The sequence below is a fragment of the Engraulis encrasicolus genome, chromosome 17 (assembly GCF_034702125.1).
Source record: "Engraulis encrasicolus isolate BLACKSEA-1 chromosome 17, IST_EnEncr_1.0, whole genome shotgun sequence".
Classification (NCBI taxonomy): Eukaryota; Metazoa; Chordata; class Actinopteri; order Clupeiformes; family Engraulidae; genus Engraulis; species Engraulis encrasicolus.
The window spans coordinates 22,293,999-22,317,670 of NC_085873.1; the positions used below are offsets into that span (position 1 = coordinate 22,293,999).

The 23,672-nt window shown below is 48.2% G+C and overlaps 1 protein-coding gene across 1 annotated transcript; it reads left to right on the forward strand.

Moving 5' to 3' along the window:
- Positions 1 to 2,469: 2,469 nt before the first annotated feature.
- LOC134467329 (RNA-binding protein 25-like) lies at positions 2,470 to 19,915 on the forward strand (the record flags this gene model as incomplete). The annotated part of the gene is made up of 3 exons (XM_063221225.1): positions 2,470 to 2,631; positions 19,323 to 19,459; positions 19,549 to 19,915. Coding segments are annotated over 3 exons (666 nt in total), but the record flags the coding sequence as incomplete, so codon positions are not given.
- Positions 19,916 to 23,672: the final 3,757 nt, after the last annotated feature.

The window sequence follows — 23,672 nt, forward strand, 5'->3', positions numbered from 1 at the left end:
TGTTGTTAGTTTTTTATTTATTGATTTTGGCAGGTGCACCACAGGTGTACGTTTGAACAACTTTTTAATTTGCACAAATAAGCTATTACTGCTTAGCTATTCCACCAAGAAGTGTGGTTAACTAAAATCATGATTTCACACATATTTTTTGCACATAATTATTTGTAGTAACAAACTAATCAGTTTTCAAATGAAAAGGCTTCTACAGATATAAAAACCAAAAACAAATGGCTTTTGAACTTGTGTCACATTTCCAAATACATCTGTATTTCTAGAAAATAAAGATTAAGGTCAGGTGTTATGCACATCCGTCATCCCTTTGTAAAAGCTTTCAGGGGCGACAGTAAATACAACATCCCAAATCTAAGGATGACTATGACGTTTTCAGCTTCCACTACCATCAGAAAGAGGAAGAACGGACACCACTCCGCAGGAAGAACATACACCCTTTCTACCGGGAAGAACTTAGAGGCACAGTTGACTTCACACATACACCTACTTCTAAATAATTCAAATAGCCAGTCAAGGGACAGGTGAACGGTTTCTTATCTGGGTTCTGACAGAATGTCTGAACGGAATTTCATTTTTTTTTTCTTTTTTATTATTCATATTTTCTACTATGCATGCCAAAAGCTCAATGAAACATACTATGCATGCACAGTTAATGGAAAACATTTTCATCCAGTATCACATTGGGTCATACTGGAGCATCTTGTATTAGCCATTCTGGGGAGGCTAGACTGACCTAGGCTAGCCAGACCTCCCTCTCACTGGGGTACAGGTGCCTCTCAGCTTGTTGAAAGCAGCATGCAAGATAACATAGAGGGATACGATATCCATAATATCTTGGAAACACCAAACCCGAACGACTTCTTCTAAAAGGTAAAACCCCTGCCAGAATAGAAATTCTTAGATAGTATTTAAGCAACTGTATTTTATGTATTGATTAATATGTTTCATAGCTAAGTGTCTTACAGTAACTTGTTGAAAAAAAAAACATCCGAACATAATAAAAACTTCATCTTTCAAAAAAGGGAGTCCAAGGCACTCTTCTTTTGGAAAAATATTGAAATTTATTGAAACATGGCTAATAAGTTTAAAAACATGGGAGCAGAGACCATTTTCTCTTCACTTCATGATAATAAAAACTTCATTTACAGTAAATGAAGTGTGACAAGTTGTTTCTTACTGAATTAAGTCAACTACCGACCACACCTTAAAAAGAACTGAATCTCTTGAAATCTTAAATGAATACAACTGTGATTGAATAGTATACATATGTCATTGTGTCTGATGTTACTGGTGTCAAATTTTTTTAAACCTATATCATATTATTATATTTTACAAGAAATATACAGGCAAGAAAGCAGCCTTCCAAAAAGAACATACGAAGATGCTCTGAAACGGAATTAAATCATTTGGCAGATAAATTATTATAATATATTATGATATATTAGGCTACTATTATAAATCAACTGGGCTAATGACACAGAAATCTTACAAGGAGTGTTAAGGTAGTATAAAAAGTTACAAATGGTAACAGTTTAAAATGTGTCTCTTCACAAGAAAAGAACTGCACAGTAGCATCGCTAGCATCCCGTTACTAAGGAAAGCAGCATTCCGTTACTAAGGAAAGCAACACCAGCATCACTCCCTCTGGTTCTGATTTCTCCTCTTCTTGTCATCCCACCTGAGCTCATGAGGCTGGTCATCATCAGGGTCTATGCAGTAACAGTCCTCTACGCTCTCAACCAGATGTGGCTTGTGACTTATCTAGTTAGAGTGGGGCAAAGTCAACAACATCAATAAGTACTTACACACTGAGATACGTACAATGAAGAAGAGATCCCCATCCCCTCAGCAGCTGAAGGGAACACAGTGACAACGTTGGCAAAGTAGGAGGCATCGTGGCTCAGTGGGCTGGGGACCCGGGTTCGAATCCAGCCCAAGGTAATATCCCGATCCTTCCTTCTCTCTCTCTCTCTCTCTCTCTCTCTCTCTCTCTCTCTCTCTCTCTCTCTCTCTCTCTCTCTCTCTCTCTCTCTCTCTCTCTCTCTCTCTCTCTCTCTCTCTCTCTCTCTCTCTCTCTCTCTCCTAAAGGTTAACGTCTGGCTGAAGGTGAGCCAAACTAACATGAAAATCTGGTATCTCTCCCTTCATTTTTGTCCCTATGGCTAGCTGTACTACCTTGGCCAGCACAATGACCAGGCAAAAATGACCCCTTGTGTGTATTCACATATACACAGAATATGTCACTACTAGTCTGAGATTTAAATGACTTAAAGGGACCAAGTGTGAAAGTGCCCCAAGTTCCTCCTGGTGTCTTCGGCATCGTCTGTCTCCTCAGGTGGCGCCCCCTCTGGATCAGGAGGCTCGGTACTGATCTGACGCCCCAGCACTGCAGAGACACAGGAACAGAGAGAGAGAGAGAGAGAGAGAGAGAGAGAGAGAGAGAGAGAGACACGGAGAGACAGAGAGACAGAGAGACAGAGAGAAGATGAGGGGAGACGGGAGAGAGAGAAGAGAGAGGGAAACAGAGATGAGGGGAGAGAGAGAGAGAGAGAGAGAGAGAGAGAGAGAGAGAGAGAGAGAGAGAGAGAGAGAGAGAGAGAGAGAGAGAGAGAGAGAGAGATATTAGGGGAGAAGACAGATTTAGACACAACGTTATAATTTTGCTATTACCATAATGACAATGACCAAGTCGTATTGCATTAAAGGCCCTGTGTTATGTCATAGTAGTGTAGTACTAGTGTAGTTACCTTTTCAATGACTATTTCAACGTTTCACTTGTGGAATGGTGAGCATTATGGAATATGAAGAGCTCTTTTCCAAAACGCTATATCCACCATTTTTGACTTTTTGCATTTTAATACTGGAATTGACTGTTAAGAGGTCCTATCATCTATGTGTGAATTCTTGACATTCAAATGTTTTGAGAACATACTTTAAAACCTCTATAAAAATGCATTTTGCAATGCATTTCAATGGAATGCCCAATACAAAAATGTCAATTTCCCAACATTCTACAAAATAGATATATCTCATTTTGGAAAAGAGGTCTCCATATGTTAAGTGAAGAAAACCATCATCCTAATCATAACTCATTATCCATCAACATGAAAATATATTCTGTTGAATGTGATGTAATTCCTACTGTATGTAATGTGTGGCATGACTTACGGCTTGGTGTTATATCTGCACTGGAAAGTCTCTCAAGAGGACGTTTCTCATCTGTCGTGGAAACAGAAGACACATCTTACTGAAGAATCTCTGACTCTTATACTCGACTATCTCGCTGAACAGTACATTCCGACCGTGGCAGACACCATGTGCTGTATGTAAAGCCAGGGAAGCCAACAGGTGGGACAAAGGGGTCAGTTGTCCCAGGCCCAGGGAAAGAGGAGGCCCAGAATTGAGTTTTCATTACATTGTATGTATTGGATGGGGGGCCCTTTCAGATGACTTTGTCCTAGGCCCACCAAAAGCTGTTAGCAGCCCTGTGTATAGCATCAGTGCTGCTCAGTCAATGCCTCGTTCATCACACGATCAGTCATCTTAGTGCAAGACCCTAACTCAAATTAAACCGGTTGCGCCAGTCTGCTTATCAGTTCAGGAAGCACACAAAAAACAAGGGAAATTAACAAATCTTGGTCTTTTAGGGTTGTTTTTATTCAATCAAAATAACAATTATTACTGTATGATTTTCCTTCAATAGAACTTCAATCAACTTCAAACTTCCTGTTTACAAGGATTTCACATGAGTCATTTTCTGCTTTATTTTGGCCTTGGCTACTCGACGTCAGACTGAGACGATATTGGCAGTCAGTCAGGTGGCTAAAAAACGTCTCACTTGCTGTGATAAATCCTGTAGGTAGCGGGCCACGGTTGACTTCAAGGTCATGGATGAGAAATCGAAATAAAATGGCAAATAGTGACACCCTGTGGGAACCTGGTGGTATAGCATGACAACCGTTGACCAACTGCAGCACAGACCGACTGAACTGTTTATAATTAGCCCATTTTTAAAAATATGAATATAAAATATATTTTGGGAAGATATAAATATGGGAAAACTGAGTGAGTGAGGCACATGTACACCTTTAAGCAGCACACACACACGCACGCACGCATGCGCGCGCACACACACACACACACACACACACACACACACACACACACACACTCTCACATACACACACACACACACACACACACACACACACACACACACACACACACACACACACACACACCTCTATGTCGCTCTCCCCAAGATAATCCTGTCCCGCTGTCTGAGTGTGCGACTTGGCTGAGCCCCATGGCTCCAGTCTGGAGGTCCTGAGTCTGGATCCCCATCATGCCAATACAGGTACATAGACTTGACTTCCTGTGGCTAGACTTCCTCCTCCTCCATGGGGTGCTGCTCCTATACAGGCAAATGCAACCTAAAATAAGACAAGTTAAGGTAATAACGCAAGGTAAGACAAGATGTCCCATTTAGCAGAGATGGGACCAAGTCACTAATTTGCAAGTCGCAAGTAAGTCTCAAGTCCTTCCAATCAAGTCCGAGTCAAGTCACAAGTTACGACACATTTGACCAAGTCAAGTCCAAGTCCAAGTCGTGCCAAAGCCAAGTCAAGTCCAAGTCCAAGTCCAAGTTGTGCCAAAGTCAAGTCAAGTCCAAGTCCAAGTCTTATGTTTTCCAAGTCATTAACAAGTCACCTTGTATTCTATGTGCAATATTGACAATTACCTTTGGTCATAAATTCATTACCTCTCCACACTGCTTTGCATGTCCCCCTTCGCCAGTCATGTCCCGAAAATCGACCATGGTATACTATGATTTCAGTTTTTTGAGCATGGTTCGGCATTGGTTTTTGGTTTTACTAGGTTTAACTATAAATTGAACCATGGTTTTACTCTGAAAACTAACCATGGTTTTACCACGGTTTATAATTATTCATTAAATTACTTTTATCTTTTATCCAACGCATATATTGGTGACAGTCCTTTGAGCAATATGGGGTTAGGTGCCTTGCTCAAGGGCACTTCAGTCATGGATGGAGATGTAGGAAGAGGTGGGCTAAAGGGTGGGATTCAAACCTGCAACTCTGTGATCTCCAGCCCAACTCCCTAACCATTACAGCACGGCTGCAGACAAGCTTTCATGTTTGTTTGGGTGACCATGCAACCCACAATTGATCATATATATATTTTTAGCATGGTTTTTGACTATGGTTGAAGGTAAATCATTTATTTTTTTCTTTCTTTCATGCATTTTTTTCACACACAAAATGCAAAAAAAAATATATATTCATTGACTTGGAGCACAATTGCAAGTCATTGCAAGCTAAAACTGTCAAGTCGAGTCAAGTCTCAAGTCAATAGCGTACAAGTCGAGTCAAGTCACAAGTCACTCCTAATATTGGCAAGTCAAGTCTCAAGTCGAGTCATTTGTGACTCAAGTCACAAGTCAGCCCGAGTCACAAGTCACAAGTCCACATCTCTGCCATTTAGACAAGATACAGATACCATCCTGCCCAGATGGGCCAAATACAAAGCCCTTCTCTTCCAGTACAGCCCAAATAATAATCCTCCACCTGGCCTACACAAGAATGTACTGTAATCTTTACTGTACTATAATCTTGACCTATCTATCCACAGCACAGCATCAGCGTCAACATCACATGCAGATGGCTTCCTTGTTCCACTAGCAAGAGCTAATTGCTATTTGTAAACAGTTGTGACAGGTGTTTGGAAGAGATTGTTTTGTAAATGGGTTGTGCAAAACTTGTAAATATTTACAAAAAACTCTCTCCTAAACACCTGTCACAACTTGTTTACAAAACGCAATTGGAACTTGCTTGCGGAACAAGGAAAGCATTAGCACAGGTGTTAACCTTATAGGAGAGATTTTTTTGAAAATGAGTTAGTATCCTTTTTAAAAAATCATTTTAGTTCTGGGGCCTACACAAAAATGCTGGTTCCAGTTAAGAGGTAAATCATCTCATCGAAGGGTCTGGAGCCCATCAGGCTCCTCTATTAGATGATTTCCCTCTTAACTTAAGCTGGTGTTAATCCTGAACCAGCTTCTTAGTATAGGCCCCTGGTGCAGGAGTCAATAGACTGAGGACAGGAGGGGTCTTGTACATAGTGTGACCACCTCAGGCAGTTTTTTTTCTGACAATTGTTTACTAATAGGAGCCTTACCCAGAGAGGTCCAGAAAGAATAGAAAGACCTACCCTACGTACCTGATGAAGGACTAAGACATCATAAATGAAAGGAAATGAAATAGACGTGGAGGTTTTTTTAAATATTTTTTTTCTGCATGAAAGAAAAGAAAAGGTGCAGTGCAGAACAAATGTTTCAGTCCCCCTGGACTTCCCTCATTGCACAGAACTGTTTTTTTTTCTTTCTTTTATGTCCCTTCTGGGTGTGGTTGTGGTAGCCTACCTGCTGTGTGGTGTGGAGTGGTACTTGGTGTGTGGAGTGGCACAGGTAGGCTACATGTGGTTGGCCACCTCCTGTACTGTTCACATTTACAGTAGGCTACAGTGTATGTATACACTTTAGTGTAAATCAAGGTGTTTCCTAAAAATATTTCATTTAATAAATATAATAGAACAGGAATCATTCTCTCGATTTGTTACCATCTGTTCACGAACTGAGATCCACTGTTATGTGGTCCTGGCATTGCTGATGTTAATCATTCACTATTCTCTTATCTTGGTATTTCTTTGCATTCACTTTCAATGATTGTGTTGCCATCACTTTGCCATCAATTCAATGATTGTTGCAGGTCTCACATCAGCTTGAGAACAGTTAGTGGCAAACCAATTAAAAAAAGATATCTGTAAATACTATTACACTTTGAAATCAATGATTGATTTTTTTTTAAAGCCTACTTTGCAATGTTTTGGAGCATGTATCAGTATATACATTTTTACTTCACACTGTATCACCCAAGGTGCCATGTTCATTCTTCCACAGGGGATCATTAGTTACAAGGAAGGAAATGAGTAGTAGATTTCGAGGAATGTCTGCAGGAAGTCAGTGGTTGTTCATCTTGATCTTGTGTAAATGTTATTTCATCTATGTGTTTAAAGGGTTTGCTTTTTCAAAACTCCATACATATTTAAAGTAAAGTATTCAGAAATTAGTTTTTCATGCTATACTGTTTCATGGGCAATATCACTATGATGTGGCGTGAATAATCCAACTGTATAACTCAATAAGTTCCAACTGTCCTGAGGTTAGCCTACCACAAAATCAATTGTTTAAAAAAATGTATTTAAAAATGTCATTGAAATGGATTTGTGGTGTTCTGAAAATAGCTCTTTATTAACACCTTTTTTTTGGTTCTCATTTTGCCATTTTTTGATTACATAACCTTCACAAAAGCATTAAAATGTCACATTAATAAATCTGCCACTTACCGGTACGCGTGTGAAGCTTGTCTCCCTCCTCTATGGACAGTTTGATCTTGGTGAGAGAAGCATAGCCTCGCAACAGGTCATATGGTAAGTAGGCCTATGTTAGTTATCCTCTTCTACAAAATTAAAGCAAACGGATAAAGGGGACAGTTGTCCCGGGCCCAGGGAAAGAGAGGGCCCAGAATTGGGTCCTCATTACATTGCATGCATTGGGCCCTTTCGGATGACTTTGTCCTGGGCCCAGCCAAAGCTGTCAGCAGCCCTGGTGACAGCTAACATAACCTGTTAATCGTGTCAACTGACACCCTGCGCAATGGAACATTCACACACACATGCACACACACACACAAACACACAAACACACAAACATACGCACACACACGCACACGCACACACACACTTCTTCACTTCTCACAAACATAATGCTGACCTGTTGACCCCTTGACCTATCCCTACATCTCCATCCGTGGCTGAAGTGCCCTTGAGCAAGGCACCTAACCCCACATTGCTCTAGGGACTGTAACCAATACCCTGAAAAATAATAACTGTGAGTCGCTTTGAACAAAAATGAAAGCGTCAGCTAAGTGTAATGTACCTCATAGGAGCCACATGGGCTGGAACGCTACAGGACATGCTTGCCCAACAAGTTTTCTCTCATGAAACATCCTGTACACAATTCATGAGCTGTTAGAAAAAGTCATCTGTCAAAATAGTGACTTGTTGTTTTTTCAGTTTTCCATTCTCACATCCCTCATGTCCTTCCTGCAGCACTGATTCACAAAGACTCCGTAAGGACAACACATCTGAATAACAGAAGATTTTTTTTGAGGTCATCTTGCAATTATTCCCCAGTTTATGGTCATCCCAGTTGCATACCTGATCTAATATCTGCCACTTACAGATTATCACTTGTTCAATGAATAGCATGTATTGTAGTTTAAAACTTGCAAAATACGAACTGTTGATTGATCAGTCAACAGCACATTATTTTTTTCAGTAGTTATTCCACTGTCCCAGATTAGATACTAAAATATATACTGTATTTGTATTTGTGTATTTCAACTGTCAGACACTGTAATTTCCATAAGGATTAATAAAACTACTCTACATTAAGTGTACTTCTAGCCTACTTTATACATCTCTCATAGCAACAGACCCCAAATGAGGCATGTTACAATGAGGCACAATTATTTGATTAGTCTTGAACAACAAACATCTGACGGTGTGATAGCATGTTGTGACATGTCAGTGACTTGTTGTCACCAGTAGCCTATGCAGGAACTGTGCCAAGTATTCCCCTACCTCTCTGTGGCTTAGATTGTCATCAGTAAAAGGGCACGGCGAGGGCAGTCAATCGCTTCAACATGCCACATATTTGTTCTAACCATTGAAGTCAACTGAAGAGGAAACAGCATTTTGATGTTATATTTCGTTCCTTCTGACCGCCAGAGGCGATGCTTTCAGCACATGAATATTCATCTCACGGATCACGCAGGTCGAGAATTAGTATCAACAAAATCACATGACCTGGGTGACGTCACCCGGTGACCCCGTGTCATGGGTTAAAACACCAGTGAACCCAGGAAGTGACCTCTTTCATCTTCTCGATAAGCAGGTTTCGAGTTTGTTTGTTTGTGTGTTTTGGATTATACCCACTAACGCGCTGTTCGTTTCGCTGTTTCGTTTCGCTGTTTCGTTTTGTTTCAAAGGGTTGGGGCTGTGGTTTTTATCACCCCCCATGAAACGGCGTTAGTCGATTGCTATTATTTATGTTATCTGTTTTTCGTTTGGTTTGACTGGGTGTTGTCCGCTCGGTTGAAGTACAATTGGCCACCTAGCTGGCAATTAGCCACCTGGCTGGCTACACCGGCCTCAACCAACAGGTAGGCCGTGTTCTGTTCAATTATTTTCTGTTACCATAGGCCTATTAATTCAGTGGTGTGTTTCGCAACTAAATTTGGACGTGCAGTTTGGTGGCGCGTTGCGCCTGGATTAACAACTGCCTGCCTGGTGTTGACGTTCATTTGGGTAAGTGGACTGTCATTTCCTTTCGATTTCTTTCCCCGGTGTTCTCGCCGCTGGAAATTACTGTTTGCTGAGCGATTATTGCAGCATCCGATGCGAGCTCGGCTTATTGTGTTGCGTGCTTGTTTAGACGTTACAGCTTTATTGTTTGTATAGCCTGTCTGTATACGGTTAGCGATTAGCGTGCCCAGTGTGTTTCGCTTGGGCCCTCGCACCGTTAGCGTCACCTGCCGCTGCACTGTGTTCACCACGGTTGTTATTACTTCCCGGTTGTGTTATTTATTATTATTTCATTATTGTTTTCACCTGGGGTGCTCTCGCTCTGTTGTGTGTTGCTTGTTTTTTGTCAGACTAGAGTTATCATCTGACTGATGACTTCCTCGCCGGCGGCCATGGAGACCTTTCTCTCCTGTGCCTCCTGCCAGGCCCCTCTTGCATTGGACGATGGCCACCGCGAATGCCCCTCCTGCCTGGGGCTAGAGCATCTACGTCAGGGCCTGACGGACATGGCCTGCGGTGACTGTGTTTGTCTCAGTGTGCGGTACGCAAGGCTAGGCTAGCAGCGATGAACCCTCAGCTTGACTCCTCCATGTCCATGTCGATGGATACTGCGGTGCGGCCTGGCAAGCGCCATGGGGTGGCCTTCCACCCTGCCACGGACGCTAAGCGACGATGCCCAGATGACTTGGCTGCTAAGGTCGACAAGCTGGCGGCGGACATGGAGACGTTGAAGGCCCTACTCACAGGCCTGCGGCACTAGAGGCTGGTGTTTCCGCCTCCACCCGGACTGACCAGGAGGGCGTGCGGCCACTGTCCCCTCCGCAGCTGTTTCCTTTCGGGGTGGAACGGGATCCGGATGTTCTTTCCACCCAGGCTTCGGAGAATCTTGGATATGAGGAGGCTGTGCACCGTGACTCCACCTCCCGGACGGGCTTCATGGCCTTCAGCTACGGCACACCGGAGGCATCTGAAAGTGGATGGCCGTTGATCCAGCAGGCCCTGAAGGTTGCTTTGGCCCGACTGGGCTTGGACACGCCTTCTGTGGCGCCGCAGCAGCACAGTGTTTTTTTCAGGGGCCCGGCACCGCCCTCCCTGTTACCTATGCCACCCTCAGCCCCGTACATCGAGGAGCTACAGAGGTGTTGGGTAGACCCCGGACGCACCTCCCACCTCCACAGGGACGGCAGGGCCCTGGCGTCCATGCAGGACGCCTCCACCTACGGCCTGAAGTGTATACCGAACATCGAGCCCTCGGTAGCCGCCCTGGTCCTGTCACCCAATGAGGCTCTACGACCCGATGCCAGGTGCCCTCGCCCTCGCCGCATGGCTGACGACCTTATCGTCCGTGGATACGACACAGCAGCGCGTATGGGACGGATGGGAAACTCCATGTCCCACTTGCTGTTGGCCCTCTCGCAGACACTTCATGGGGCGGACCCTACTGCCCAGGAGCTCTGTGATGCGGTGCTCCAGGCCTTTGATGTCCCTCCTCACCCTCACACGCCGCCAGATATGGCTAGCGCAGTCCCCACTGACGGAACCTGACAGACGCGTGCTCCGCTCTCTGCCTGTCCAGCCCGGGGAGCTCTCTGGCCAGGCTGCCCAACAGGCCCTGGATAGGAGTGCCCAGACGGGTGGACTTTCGCCGCTCCACTGCCTCCCACTGCCCGCCCCACTGCCTCCACTGCGGTGCTACACATCAGTCTCAGCCCGCCCCCCGTCGCTCCCCTGGTGGCCGATGGGGGTGGTCTGAGCGCCATTTACTACAGCACGCTGGCGGTCGGCCGCTACTCCAGCCAGGAGCTCCACTGCTAGAAGACACAGACCTCAGACCCCTGGGTGCTGTCAACCCTCACAGAGGGTTACAGCATCCAATTCAGTCGCCGACCGCCGTGCTTTCAAGGGGTCATCGATACCACCATGGGCCGCCCGGAGAAGGCCCTCATTCTCCGGGGAGAGATCGGCACCCTCCTGGAGAAAGGAGCAATATCCGCCGTCAACGGCAGCAGACAGCAAGGTGGGTTTTACTCAGCTTATTTTCTGATACCGAAAAAGGATGGCGGTCTTGAGATCGCTGAACCACTATTTGAGGGTACTGAGATTCAGGATGCTGCGCACATCTGATGTGTTGCTCCACATTCGAGAAGGCAACTGGTTCACGTCCATCGATCTGAAGGACGCCTACTTCCATGTGCCTATCACGCCCCACCACCAGCAATTCCTCCGGTTTGCCTTCGAGGGCCAGGCATACGAGTTCAACGTCCTGCCCTTCGGCATTTCTCTGGCACCATGTGTATTCACAAGGTGTGTAGCAGCTGCGTTGGCGCCACTGCAAGCGCAGGGCTTGCGTATTCTACCCTACCTGGACGACTGGCTGGTCTGTTCCCAGTCGGAGGATCAGGCCCGCGCCGACATTGCCACGGTGCTTACGCATGTCGCGGGCCTAGGGCTCAAAGTCAACTTCAAGAAGAGCTCTCTGGTGCCCAGCCAGGAGACCGTCTTCCTGGGCATGCACCTGGACTCGAGGTCGCTGAGGGGGACACCCTCCCAAGCCAGGATCCACGGTATCTGCCAGCTGCTTGGGCACTTCAGACAGGGCAGGTCCCTCGCCCTGAAGGAGTTTCAGCGTCTGCTGGGTATGCTCGCAGCGGCCTCCTCTCTGGTGCCTCTGGGGCTCTTGGACCTCCGTCCACTTCAGAGGTGGGTGATCGATCTCCACCTTCACCCTGCCCGGCATGGGTACAGGCTGGTACGGGTTACGCATGCCTGTTACAGGCTCCTTCGCCCATGGAGGAGGACGGCGTATTTCCTGAGAGGTGTTCCCCTGTCCGCTGTCCCTTCCCGGAGGAAGGTCGTCACCACGGACGCCTCCCTGGGAGGTTGGGGTGCGGTCTGGCAGTGCCAGACGGTCAGGGGCTGCTGGGACCCACAGCAGCAACAGTTGCATATCAATGTTTTGGAGCTTCAGGCTGTGTTGCTCGGCCTGCGACACTTCCTCCCCCATCTGAGCGGTCTACATGTCCTGGTACGGACCGGCAACTCTACAGTGGTATATTACATAAACCACCAGGGCGGCACCAAGTCCCGCCGGTGCTTGAGAGTGGTCGACCAGCTGTTACGGTGGGCCCATCGACATCTGCTGAGTCTGCGGGCCATGTATTTGCCGGGTGTGGCCAACACGGCGGCGGATCTGCTATCCCGTCAGGGCCCCGATCCGGGGGGCTGGAGGCTCCATCCAGCGGTTGTCCTCACCATCTGGGAGCGCTTTGGCAGGGCGGAGGTCGACCTCTTTGCCTGTCAGGAGTCGACGCATTGCCCTCTCTGGTTCAGCCCCCAGGGTCCGAGTCCCCTGGGGCAGGACGCACTGGCGCATGCTTGGCCGTGCCGACGGCTCTACACCTTTCCCCCTCTGCCTTTGATCGTGCAGACCCTGCACAGAGTGGCGTTGGAATACCACGAGCTGCCGCTGGTGGCCCCTCGTTAGCCGGGTCGGGTGTGGTTTCCCACACTGCTCCAGCTCCTGGACGGAGAACCCTAGTGTCTGCCGGTGAGAGCGGACTTACTGTCGCAGCTGGGGGGCCAGATCTGGCATCCGTGTCCGGCCCGGCTACAGCTTTGGGTGTGGCCGCTCAGGGGCCGGACCCCCTGCTCTGTGCTCCTGCAGTGGTCGACACTATTGCTAACTCCCGGGCACCCTCCACCACTGCCCTCTATGCCAACAGGTGGAATTTGTTCTCTGACTGGTGTCTGACTTGGGGAGCAGAGCCTGCGGACTGCCCCCTGCCTACCATTTTATAATTTCTCCAGTCCCTCTTTGATAGGGGACTTCCTCCTTCCACCATTAAGGTTTATGCGGCAGCCATTTCTGCTCGTCATGCCCGTGTTGAGGGTAGGACGGTGTGGTCCCATCCCTTGGTGGCACGCTTGTTGAAGGATACACTCCGTTTGAGGCCCCCTCGACGGAGTCGGGTGCCCACGTGGGACCTGTCGTTGGTGCTGCAGGCCCTCTGCAGCGCACCGTTTGAGCCCCTGTCGACAGCAGACATCTCCTGGCTCTCTTTGAAGACCGCCTTCCTTCTGGCCATTACATCGGCGAGGCGTGTCAGTGAACTGCATGCACTCTCGGTCAGTGAGGACTGCCTGCGATGGCACCCTGGAGACAGTGGGGTCACTTTGTGGCCTAACCCATCGTGTCCGCCGAAGACCCTCTCTACTAATTTTGTCAACCAACCTCTTAGCCTGGCAGCGTTTACGGAGGATCAGGACGGGGGCTTTGGACTTTTGTGTCCAGTTCACGCCCTCAGGGAGTACACATCCCGTACGGTGGATTTTCGTCGGAGTGACGCCCTGTTCCTGTGTCAAACAGGGCCGAGGAGAGGTCTGGCACTCTCTAAATAGAGGCTATCCAAATGGATTGTGGAGGCCATTCTGTATGCCTACAGGCATGGTAACTCTCTGATTCCTCAAAGTGTTTGGGCACACTCTACTAGAGGTATGGCTGCTTCGTGGGCGTCCCTGAAGGGCGTGCCCCTTTCGGACATTTGCAGCGCAGCGTAAAGTGCCAGCTGCACTTTTACAAGATTTTTTTGCTGCACTTGTTGTTCTGTATATCTCCTGTGCACTTTGTATTTGCTTGTGATGTTGGCTTGATTATGTCCTCTTTTGAAAGTCGCTTTGATTATGAAGCGTCTGCCAAATGCAATGTAATGTAATGTAATGTAATGTAGTATACATAACCTTCGTTATATACGTAGGCCAAATATTGTTTCGCTTATGGTTCATTTTGTTCTATGTTAGTTATTCAGTTTAATTTTCCTGAAAACCTGCCACAGCCCCCCTGGCACTCCTTGTCCCCGGCCCCCACTTTGAAAACCACTGATCTGGGCTATTGTACATAAACCCATATGTGGTATATAGTGGTGTGTCAATACATGGTCTCTCTGGCAGCTACATACTTAACTGATTTGAATTGATCTTGCACGCCAAGGTATTGGAAGATTATCTGATATGAACTATTTCAAAGGTAAAAATAAGGCTTTCAGCCTCATGGACCTACTTTAGGCTGTGGAACAATCTGCTTGTTAAAACTGATATTATGCAGCTCCCCTCGCCTGCCAGCAGTATCCCCGAAATGTCCCAGGATATACGCCATGTTGAAAGCGAAAGCCCACCTGGGAAACTCCAACTCCTATTGTCATCGTGACACAGCCCTCCACAGCACGGTGCTCACTGCACACAATGAAGTTGCATTTATGTCTCACCTGTGCAAGGGGGCTGCCCCCAATGGTGGACGAGAGGGAGCAGTGCGGCGGGACGGTACCATGCTCAGGGTACCTCATCGAGGAGCATGGGGGGGAGCACTGGTTAATTACTCCCCCCACCAACCTGGTGAGTCGGGAATCGAATTGGCAACCTTTGTCTGATACCCTACTGTAGCTGCTTACCAATGACCACCCGTTGTTGAAAGCGTAGGCCTTCAAAATGCAATCTTGGACATAATTATGTCAGCCAAATTTACTTTTTTTTTTACCAGTTTTAGAATTATACTTAACTTTTATTTTAGTATTTCCTTGTATATTAATGTGACGCTTTAATGTTGAGTTCTATATGGCATGTCATTCTAAACATGAATTTAACCAGTTAATACACGGCTTTATGCATAAAGGTACGGCGTGCATTAACAGGCTATAACACTTACAGTTAAAATTATGATTGGAAAAGAATATGTGTGCTTCTGATCGTCTTTGCTTTTGGAGAGCACTGCAAGAGTTGCCCAACAAGCTAAGGCCTCAGATGGAACCTGGAACAGAATCACTACTTTGTCACCATAGTGAGTCATGTTCCAGATCCAGGAATGGAATTATGGAACTATAGATGGAAAATGCAAGGAAGGGAGCTAAAGACATCATGGTTACCTATGACAGTCTTAGATTCTTACTATCCAAATGCGTATGAGGGCTGAATAAAAAAAAAAATGCTGTGTTGTCAAAGCGTGACAAGTCAAGGGCGTGAGCAATACAACTGCATGTTGAAATTGGCCGGCCAGAAATGTCCTTTCAGACGTCTGAAATGTTCCGGATACACTACATTCCAAAGGTGATTCCAGGAATGGAGAGACTCTCCGTGGAAGGAAAACATGCAAGGTAGGGCAGTACACATTACTGTTGACCTCCTACACCAGGGGTGGGGAACCTATATCTACAGGGGCGTTTATGGCCCTCGAGGCTGTTTTATCCGCCCCCTGATATCATTTTACTGTTATGCAGCTTAACATGAAATATGACATATTTTGTAAAGGCAAATTTTGAAATTACATTTGCAGTACAGCTAAGTTATATTCAGGGGACCTAGCGAAGGTGGGTTTTGTTTTAAAGGTGGTTGCTTTGAGTAAAGGACTTAAGTGCAGGGGAAAATCCTGGTTTGTGTTCATAGTACGGCCCTTGGAGGACTGTTTTTGCCCTAGGAGGAATTTGAAGTGGCCCTCGAATGATAAAGGTTCCCCACCCCTGTCCAATTCTCAACTCAACACCTGTCCAAAGCAGTTGCGAGGCTGTTCTTGGCAAGGTAGGGCAGCATATGCACCTGGGTAACCTCCTGCAATCATAGCTGGATTGGCCATAAGGCACACTCAGATTTTGCCCGGTGGACTGCTGATGATTTTGGCCTGGTCCTCCAATCAATGTAGTGGCATCAGTCCTGCCGCTAGAACTGACCCGTCTGAGTCAGATTCATTTTGCCTGTTGTGGTCAAAACAGCCCGTAATAGATGACTACAAACATTGTCACAGGATTAGGGGCAAAACATACCGGGACGAACGCGGCCTTTCTGCTTAGTTCGGCCAGTGTGTTTTTCTCTGCCAGCGTCGGTGTGCACGGCCAGTCCTGTTCAAAAACCCCTCACAGTCAAAGCTAGCGTGCTACTTTGCCATTCATTTGAATGAGACACCGCCGGTCGCAGGCGTGAAAAATACGCTGGAGTTCCATTTTCCAAATGCAGTTCGGCGCGGAGTCGGCTCCCGCGCCACTGACGCCTGACTACCACCGGTTGGTGTGTAAGGACAGATATGTTTCATGACGGCGGTAAAAAACGCGGCCGTTCCGTGACGCGTGCAGTGCACACAGTGACAGTGCACACAGACAGAGACGGTCTTATACGAGACGAATCACTCATGAAACCTTCCATAGGAATGAACGAGAGCATTTGGCTACGCGAACATGGCGTTTGCCGGCGTTACTCCCACCTGTCCGGTAACGAGAGCCAATTGCTTGCTGAGCTGCGCTGTCACTTATCCAATCATCTCGACGCCTCGACGCAAGTGCAAACGTAAACCTTTACGACTGCTCGTACCTAATCGGTTTGTTTGCTGGCGGCCATGTGGTTTGTTTGCCGTCCGTGGAAACTTCATTGTGAATTGGGCAGAGAGCGCAAATCGACCATTAATCACCTTTCTGCGCGCATCCAAAACGCAGGTGCAGGACAAAGGGACTATAATCATGGAAACAAAAACGGCCGTGCATAGACATGTGCACACCCGTTGTGGTTTTTCTTATGGTTGAAAACAAATAAGTAAGAAAAAGCAAAACGGGAGCAAGTCTGCAAGACATTCAACTTTGATCAGTTTAGCTTTTTTTCTTATATTTTTCACCGTTTGTCATAGCTATTATCAGTTTAGGCAACAACATCAAACCACAGTTTAAAACACTAATTTTGAGGCAGGCTAGCCTACATCATTAATTTATTCAATAGCCTATTTTTTTTTTTATTATTGTGCTTTGTGCTTACTGCTTTGGCTATCAGAAAATAAATCCAGTGTTTTTTCTGTACGATGACCGGAGAATGGATGCCCGTTTGACAGCCGGCTGGAAGAGGTGAAGTCCACGCAACTTGCTCCCACCTGCCGCAAAACAGAACGTTGTCGTGGAATGTGGCGCATGCGCAGATCAAAAATAGCATAAAGAAAAACGCTGTTTTAAAGTGTTACTTTCATGTTTCGGTCATTCTAAGACTGCCATTAAACCCAGTTTTTCATTGTGATTCCAACCATATGAGTTGTGTATCGCTGTGTTGTCCCACTGTCACACAACATTATTTCCCCCATTCATTCTTATATACCCCATCACTGACTAATCTCAAATAGTCAGTTTGAGGCGTAGCCAAGATGGCCGCCGAGTGATGGGACTTATGGGAACAGACTGAGGGTGCATCCCAATATGTGACCTTGTCTCCTCCACTTGTGCTTGTCTCCTCGTCCCGCCTCCTGGCCCCTCCTCTGTGGAGAAAACGATAAAGTTTCCCAGCTGTCAGCCTCGCCACAACAACTTTTGAGGGACTGTTTTTCATTCACCATCCCAATTGCAAATGAGAAAAAGACTTTACAATTGAGCTTCTGCAAGATATTGAAATATAATGCTGTTGTCAGTGATGTCATCATGACGAGAAGCAAGTGGAGGAGGCAAGTGGAGGAGGCAAGGTCACATATTGGGATGCACCCAGAGAATTGGATTGACTGCTGTTACGTTTCTTGCACCAGCATTTGCTTTCTGTGGAACAATGTCTACCTTTTAAGTTCTGATATGGTGTATGGTAACCTCTTGGGTACAAAACTTGGAAAAAAGGGAATTTTGCACCTGGGTGTATGAAATTGTGAACACCACATTGTCCCTCACCTACAAAGCGGATTCCAAAAAAGTTGGGACACTTTGTATTTTGTGAATAAAATCAAAATGCTGGCATTTTCAAAACATCTAATATGTTAATAAGGTAGAGCATTATGTACAGACAACATATCAGTTGTTAAAGTCGAGCAGAATTATTGTTTTGAGGTAATTATGTGATCATTTAAAATTTGACCCATGCAACAAATCTCAAAAAAGTTGGGACAGGGCCAAAACATGTTGTAATAGTTGGATAGTTCTAAAAATAACACAAGGAAGAATATTTTAAAAGGAACTATATTGACTGCCAACATTAATGCACAACTAAAATACCATCACAGAAAGGCTGTGGCACTCAGCAGCAAAGATTTTGAGGGACTAATTACTTATCTATTACACAGAAAGATTGAATTATCAAAATTGCAGGCATATAAGGCCTATTTCCGTAATATAGAGTTCTGTGTAATCATTGCATGAGTTATGAGATCATGACATACTTGTGGTCAATAAGCAAAGTATGACACTCCAACAATGACAGCTCTCGAAAAAATGACCATAAACACAACACTTGATTAATGTACATGATGCTGTCACGATTTCAATACCAGAGAACCCAAGTGCAGGCAAGGATGGATGAGGAGGCAAGTTTCAAGGTTTGGGGGTGGATTTTAATAAACTCAAAATTGAATGGCAAGAGCCAAACGGAAAACAAAAACCCACGAGGGGGAAAACATGAAACAACACTAAATACACTACAAACGAAACACTTACTACATTCAGGGGGTTGGAAGTCAACAGATCAACACACAGAGGTTCGGGCGGGTTTGACAAATGAATCCACAAGGAACAGCAGAAACACCAGGGTAAAATACACAGAGGGCAATTACAGAGAATGCACACGATAGGTAGAACACAACAGGATTCAGGTGGTTGACGAGACAAACGGGGATACAAACGAGACACAGGCAATCAAGGACAATGAACAGGTAACAAGACAGGTGAAGACAATGATGGGGAAGACAGGCAAAGACAACGATGGGCCAAGCAGACAATGACAAAGAAATCATGGGCAACAATGGTTGCGGGGCAGGCAATAGAACCAGATACATACAGGGGAAGACAATCAGAGAGAGAGAGAGACAGTAAGAGACAGAGCGAGAGACAGACAGACAGACAGACCGACCGAGAGAATCAGACAGGCAGGGAGACAGAACTAGACAGGAAGAGGGAGCGAGATACAGAGAGGGAGAGAGAGAGAGAGAGAGATACAGGGAGAGAGAGAGAACGAGAGAGAGAGCAAGAGAGAGAACGAGAGAGAGAGAGCAAGAGAGAGAACGAGAGAGAGAGTAAGAGAGAGAACGAGAGAGAGAGCAAGAGAGAGAACGAGAGAGAGAGCAATAGAGAGAACGAGACAGGACCAGACAGAGGGAGAGAGAGAGCGAGAGAGAGAGAGATACAGAGAGAGAGAGAGAGAGAGAGAGAGAGAACGAGAGAGAGAGCAAGAGAGAGAGCGAGACAGGACCAGACACACAGAGAGAGAGAGAGAGAGACAGGACCAGACACAGAGAGAGAGAGAGAGAGAGAGAGAGAGAGAGAGAGAGAGAGAGAGAGACAGAACCAGACAGGCAGAGAGAGAGAGAGAGAGAGAGAGAGAGAGAGAGAGAGAGAGAGAGAGAGAGAGAGAGAGCGAGACAGGACCAGACACACAGAGAGAGAGAGAGAGAGACAGGACCAGACACAGAGAGAGAGAGAGAGAGAGAGAGAGACAGGACCAGACAGAGAGAGAGAGAGAGAGAGAGAGAGAGAGAGAGAGAGAGAGAGAGAGAGAGAGAGAGAGAGAGAGAGAGAGAGAGAGAGAGAGAGAGACAGACAGACAGACAGGCAGAGAGAGAGAGAGAGAGAGAACCAGATAGGCAGAGAGAAAACCAGAGACATACAAAGTAAAGGCATTAGGCAATAAACAAGGCCAACATTACAGAGGCTGGGGCGTGAGTTCATGACAGAACCCCCCCCTCAAGGGACGGCTCCAGAAGTCCCAAGGAAGGTACCACCAAACCGGGCGGGTGGAGGGTGGAGCCAGTGGAGGGACAAGGCAAGGCAGAGGCTGAAGGACGGGCAAAGACAGAGGCAGACGGACTGGTCAAGACACAGGAAGACGGAGGGGTCGAGACAGAGGTGCGACAGGTCGAGACAAAGGTAGAGGGACAGGTCGAGACAGAGGTAGAGGTCAAGACAGAGGGACAGGTCGAGACAAAGGTAGAGGGACAGGTCGAGACAGAGGTAGAGGTCAAGACAGAGGGACAGGTCGAGACAGAGGCAGAGGGACAGGTCGAGACAGAGGCAGAGGTCAAGACAGAGGGACAGGTCGAGACAGAGGCAGAGGAACAGGTTGAGACAGAGGCAGTGGGACAGGTCAAGACAGAGGCAGTGAGACAGGTAGAGACAGAGGGGCAGGTTGAGACAGAGGCAGTGGTACAGGTCGAGGGATGGGCAGATGCAGAATTAGGCAAAACACAGGACTGGGGAACATTGACAGGAACATAAACAGGAACCTTCACAGGCACAGTGATGTTGACGGTGACAGGAACGAGGACAGATAAGTCACAGAAATGTTCACAAAAACTGGTGCAGGGAAAAGGGTCGAATGGACATCAACATGGACTGGGACTGGGACAGACACCGGAGTCGGCACCAGGACACGGACCGGGACAGGCACAGGGATAGTGACAGGCAGAGTCAGGGGGATCGTGACGGGCACAGGAATAAAGAGGGGCTTATGGCATTGGTGAGTAATGGGAGAAGGCTGGGACACAGGGGGCGGAGCAGGTTGGGACATAGGAGGTAGGATAGACTGGAACAAAGACGAAGACTGGAAGGTGGGAGCAGGATCTGGATCGGGGGCAACTGCAACGGGATCAGGGGAGGCGCCAACGGGACCTGAGACGGGGCCAACTGGATCAGGGGCGGAGCCAATGGGATCGGGGGCGGCGCCGGCAGGACCAGGGGTGGAGCCATCAGGACAGGGGGCGGAGCCAACGGAAACAAGGGCGGCGCCAACTGGATCAGGGGCGGAGCCATTGGAACCAGGGGCGGAGCCAACAGAGCTGGGGGCGGAGCCAACATGGACGGGGGTGGAGCCAACCGGGCCGGGGGCGGAGTCATTGGGACCGGGGGCGGAGTCATCGGGCCGGGGGCGGAGCCAACAGAAACAAGGGCGGCGCCAACTGGATCGGGGGCAGCACCAACTGGATCAGGGGCGGAGCCATCGGAACCAGGGGCGTAGCCAACAGGAACGGGGGCGGAGTCATCGGGGCAGGGGGCGGAGTCATCAGGAACATGGGCGGCGCCAACTGGATTGGGGGCGGAGCAGTCAGGACCGGGGGCGGAGCCGTCTGGACCAGGGGCGGAGCCATCTGGACCGGGGCCAGAGACTGGTTCACAGACGGGCTGACCTCTCGGCGGCGCGGGGTCGGGCTGACCTCTCGGCGGCGCGGGGTCCGGGTGACCTCTCGGCGGCGCGGGGTCCGGGTGACCTCTCGGCGGCGCGGGGTCGATGCGACCTCTTGGCGGCGCGGGCTCGGAGTGACCTCTCTGCGGCTCGGGGTCTTCAGGGGCAAAGCCAGCAGGATGGCCGGCATCGAAACAGGCAGGCAGGTTACCGGCTGGAGGGCTGGAATCAGAACAGGCAAACAGATCGGCTGGAGGGCCGGAATCAGGACAGGCAAACAGGTTACCGGCCGGGGGGCCGGAATCAGGACAGGCAAACAGGTTACCGGCCGGAGGGCCGTAATCAGGACAGATAAACAGGTTACCGGCTGGAGGACCGGAATCAGGCCAGGCAGGAGGGGCGATGGCGACCATGTGAGGAATCTCGCCCGTGTTGGGGGTTCCAGCCAGGTGGTTGGCAGCGGGGGTCTCAACTGAGGTGACCACGCCGAGCTCCGGCTCTGGATCCGGTGACACGTCGGGTTCCGGCTCCGGCTCTGGGTCAGGCGGCGCATCAGGCTCCGGCTCTGGGTCAGGCGGCACGTCAGGCTCCGGTTCCGGCTCTGGATCAGGCGGCGCATCAGGCTCCGGCTCTGGGTCAGGCGGCACGTCAGGCTCCGGTTCCGGCTCTGGATCAGGCGGCGCATCAGGCTCCGGCTCTGGCTGTGGGTCAGGCTGCAGGTCAGGCGACGTGTCGGGCTGTGAGTCACGCAACGCGTAGGGCGTCGCATCGAGCTCCGGGTCGGGCGGCGCGTTGACAATGGCTGTCTTGTCCTCAACTGCCAGCAGAGCCTGCAGTGACTCCTCTAGATGATTCATGTTCAGCTGAACACTGGTTAGTCCGAACTGCAGGAGCCATGGTCTTTGCAGCAGAGTGTTCTTAATAATCCTCACCGCGACCAGCTGCCTCTTGGTGTCTCCACAGGTGTGGATCTCTGGCGACATCCTGTCGAGGAGAAGGTAAAACTCCTCCAACTGTTCAAAGCAGACGGATATATGGGGTTGGTCAGTCGAATGGGACCTGGTGGGTGGTGACCGGGCTGCGTCGGACTGAGCTGGAAGGCAGGCTGGCTTGGACTTGCAAGTCGGTGAGGGCTGAATGGACAGACAGGCAAGCTGGGGTTGACTGGGCGGACAGGCAGGCTTGGGCTGGTCAGGCAGATAGGCAGGTTGGGGCTGGAATGGCAGACATGCAGGCTGTGGTGACGAACAGACAGGCTGGTGGTCCTCCAGAAGGGCTGTTGGACGTTTCTTACGGCGCCGAGTACGTCTGGACTTTCTGGAACGTGGCTTGGTGTCCTCCATCCAATAGTCCTCCGAATCGGACCAGCTCCACCAGTCTTGGTCTGTCTGAAATGGAGGGAGAGGTGAATGCTGACCAGCCAGCCAGTCTGGAGCTCCTCCGTGGTGGACCAATGCCGGCTTGGTCTGCAGGTAGCCCACATGGATAGGTGCAGTCCTCTCCTTAAGACCTGCTGGGTTCTGGTTTGGTGGATTCATTCTGTCACGATTTCAATACCAGAGAACCCAAGTGCAGGCAAGGATGGATGAGGAGGCAAGTTTCAAGGTTTGGGGGTGGATTTTAATAAACTCAAAATTGAATGGCAAGAGCCAAACGGAAAACAAAAACCCACGAGGGGGAAAACATGAAACAACACTAAATACACTACAAACGAAACACTTACTACATTCAGGGGGTTGGAAGTCAACAGATCAACACACAGAGGTTCGGGCGGGTTTGACAAATGAATCCACAAGGAACAGCAGAAACACCAGGGTAAAATACACAGAGGGCAATTACAGAGAATGCACACGATAGGTAGAACACAACAGGATTCAGGTGGTTGACGAGACAAACGGGGATACAAACGAGACACAGGCAATCAAGGACAATGAACAGGTAACAAGACAGGTGAAGACAATGATGGGGAAGACAGGCAAAGACAACGATGGGCCAAGCAGACAATGACAAAGAAATCATGGGCAACAATGGTTGCGGGGCAGGCAATAGAACCAGATACATACAGGGGAAGACAATCAGAGAGAGAGAGAGACAGTAAGAGACAGAGCGAG